The following is a 3486-nucleotide window of genomic DNA, read 5'->3' as shown; positions in this document are numbered from 1 at the left end:
TTTAAAAGATCAAGTCAGGACTGTGTATTAGGTTCTTAATGAAAAGGTCATTGTAATTACACTGTGTCTCAAAATGTCCATCTTGACTTGGCGCTTATCAGCAAACTCCTTAAAAATACTTGATTCAGTTTACCCTGAGACCTATATCAGTGTTAAGGTCTGACCTCCCCATAAAGCCCCATTGTGCCAAATAATGATTTTGAAAGGAGCATTCAAGACAAAGACAGCTTTTTAAGTCTCCAAAACTATCTGAAATAAAGCAATTGTTTTTATTTGTTTACAAGTTAAAATGTCAAACACTGGAAGCTTACATCCAACATTTACTATATATAATGAACAGTCTTTAAATCAAATAGTTCATCACAGACAATTTTAAAGGTACTCCCTTTGTATAACTATTGTCTCACAAAACAGTATTTGGATATTTGGGTTAAATTGTACTTTGTGATCTTGTGAGCCTTAAAATAAAATTTGTAATGAACTAAGTAAAATGAAAACAGCCCTATCTTCTGTGTTGAAAAAGCAAACCACAACCATTTGTAAAGACAAAAAACAAAAAACCCACAGACTGAACATTTTTTTAAAGATAAAAGTTCCATCCACGGCATATTTTTATATTTTAAGTTCTCCATGGCTTGGCCTAAAGGCAGTTTTTTTCTGAGGGAACCCCTCAGTGCAAATACCCCAGAGTTCCATTACAAAGTAATCAAGAATCGTGGATAAGTGTCCTTATGTCCGACAGGGAAAGGTATCAAAATCATTATGTTTATTGGGTATGATTTACCTTGCTGTAAAATGAATAGTTACAGCCTTTTACTCAAATTATACTGGTAATATGTTTGGGAACACAAAATTCAATAGCACTGCTTTTCTTTCTGCATCGCCCTTGTGCTGTTTCTTTTCTGTTCTTAGCCAAATTCTGTCTTGCATCCATGGAGTTTTTCTTTTCCTACTAATTTTTTTTTTTTTAATATATACACTTTTCTTGTTACTCTTGATCATCTTTATAACAAAGACCCTTAGGTATTTGGGCAGGGTTCAAGTTGAGTGTTTAGGAGACATTTAGTACCATTTAACAAGAAAGACGACCATCCCTATTCCTTCATACTTGAGGGTTGCCTTCAGCAGTTACTACCTTTATCATTAACTTTAGCTTCTATTTATCTTGACTGAAAGATACTGGGAGGAACAGGTAATTGGAAAGAGAAGGGCAGTTTTAAAAGTTGTCTCTCCATATCAGAATTTAGAATGTCATGCTAAGCTGCTAAAATTCTCAGAAACTGAAGACAGTTGGCTTTACAAAGACGAGTGAAGCAGGTTATTTAGGATAAGGCGAAGTGTGGATTTACTTAAACTTAGCCAAAAATAAGCCATGGTTTGAAATCAGTCCACATTAAGGTGGTGGTCCTTATTTTGTAACCTTCAGTCATGGAAATTCTACATGGATTAAGCAAACGAAGATAACTCCTTAACATACATTAATGTTTTTAAAATCTCTTAAGTGGAAGTAGTTTTTGAGTTTTGGTTATATGAAAGTTTGATAAGGAACGTTAAGGCTAGCAGGTTCAGGAAGAAAGTAAAAGGAAAGGAGTTAAGCTTTTGGCAAAGATGGGCTCTGCTCCACCAGGTACAGACAGGGTGGTCCTAAGGAGTACCGAGTAAAACCGACTGTGAACAAGGGACAAAATACCTGGAATTTCTAGTGCGTGTGCCGGAAGCATCTTCACACAACACTTAGGTTAACTCTTTGGATAGCCAGGATATAATTCTGAAACACAATCATTATCCCTACCATGGTGTTCTACTTACCAAATTGCACATTTTGAAAATGCATACTGGGAAGCATTTTTGTAATTCCTAGCGTTAGTAATTGTATTGTGTTGTATATGGTAAAGGCTGTAGTGTTGACAAGCAGTGGGACAAGTCAATACAATAATCACAATTTGTTTGCTTTGAAACTGAATCTATTTGTCACAATCTCCCATCTCCTGATCTTCATGTTCCCAGGGGATAGGGTCATTGTCTTGTACACAAGGGACTGTGTCCCTCTCATGCCAAAACTGCTCTACATCAGGGAGGATGGGGATCTGTGCCTTCTCACTTCTCTCTATGCCAGAGGAGGGAGAGCCGGTTTTCTCTTTCTCTGGGGTGGATGTTGGGGACTCGGGAGATGGGTCATTGTCGGGAGGGACCTCTGAGTCACCAGCTGGTGTTTTCTGAGAGTCTGAGGCAGTCGGTTGCTTTTTGGTTATCCATTTCCATAAGCCTTTCAAGTCTTCCTTGAACTCCTCTGACATCACTAGAAAAATGAGAGGATTTGCCGAAGAGATGGAAAACATGAGGACTTGAGACAGGGCTATAAAACCTTGTGGTGGGGCCGGGCCTCCGGCCTTCACGTGCCATATCCACAGCCAGGCTACCCATTCAGGGAGCCAGAGGACAGCCGAGGTGACAGCAATGCTCAGCAACATCACCGTGAGTTGCTTGGAGCGCATCTGGTTTCTAAGATTTTGAGTCTTAGTTCCTCGTTTTTTACATTGGCCATAAGCTCTCCAGAAATAAAAACTGGCAAGGAGTGATGGAAGGCAAAATGCCAGGAGAGGGTAGAGCTTACCAAACATGGCCATGAACTCTTCGGCCACAGGGGGTACATCCATGAGGCACATTTCCACACCCGCGTGAAGCCTGGTGGTGCTAAAGAACCATTCGGGCAGGGGTAGCAGGCTAGCCACAGCCCAGATGGCCACCAGCACTGACCAGATGGTGCAGTTGTGGATACTTACTTGCTTGGCTGGGTCACTTGCATACATGAAGCATACTTTGGCCACTGCAACGATCGTCAGGCTCTTGGCTGCCATGCACGTGTGGATGAACCAGTCAGAGGACTTGCAGACAAACCAGCCGAGGTCCCAAACACTTTTGAAGTATGCTGTAGCTCGGACAGGTGCAGAAAAGAGCAGGAGAGAGAGATCGGCCAGGCTGAGATTCAGAATCAGGGAGTGGATCATGGATGGCTTTCCTTTCCAGGCGCTGTGAAGGAGGACGCCCATCACGCAAACGTTCCCCATGAAGCCCACCAGGCAGACGGCCACCAAGAGAGCCGGGACGATGGTCCTCCAGTCCTTAGAGTCAGAGGGCAGGTACCCTCCGGCAAAGTGGAGATGAGCAGACGTGTTCATGGTGCTGGAGTTGGAGCCTGCGAAGGCGGTTGCCAGCATCACCTTTCCCACGCAGCTCGTCCTTACAGAAGTCCGCTTCTTTTTGTCTTTCTGCCTCGGCTCTTCGGTGTAGGAAATAAATATGCTGTCATCAGTGTCCAATGACACCTCTGGGCCCTCCCCTTGCTTGTTTCCTGAGAGCCGAATGTGGAAGAAGGTCGGTTGCTCACCTCTGCTCTGTCGCATGCGAGACCCCACCGCTGCACTGAACGGCGGCAGCGGGGACGCTTGGGTGCTGCTCATTAGCGAGCCTTGTGTCACATCGCCA

At 43.3% G+C, this 3486-nt stretch overlaps 1 protein-coding gene across 1 annotated transcript; it reads right to left on the bottom strand.

Annotated features, from left to right (window-relative positions):
* Nucleotides 1-1964: 1964 nt before the first annotated feature.
* On the bottom strand, nt 1965-3218 carry GPR151 (G protein-coupled receptor 151). Its single transcript, XM_036070012.2, has one exon. It carries the CDS (start codon nt 3216-3218, stop codon nt 1965-1967), a length of 1254 nt encoding a protein of 417 aa, XP_035925905.2.
* Nucleotides 3219-3486: the final 268 nt, after the last annotated feature.

This window comes from Halichoerus grypus, chromosome 2 (assembly GCF_964656455.1).
Source record: "Halichoerus grypus chromosome 2, mHalGry1.hap1.1, whole genome shotgun sequence".
Classification (NCBI taxonomy): domain Eukaryota; kingdom Metazoa; phylum Chordata; class Mammalia; order Carnivora; family Phocidae; genus Halichoerus; species Halichoerus grypus.
The sequence above is the reverse complement of the archived record's forward strand: the minus strand, read 5'-3'. Positions and strand labels throughout refer to the sequence as shown.

Bases quoted from the DNA above. Each gene is read 5' to 3' on its own strand.
- GPR151 (XM_036070012.2), bottom strand. From the start codon at position 3,218: ATGCTGGCAACCGCCTTCGCAGGCTCCAACTCCAGCACCATGAACACG.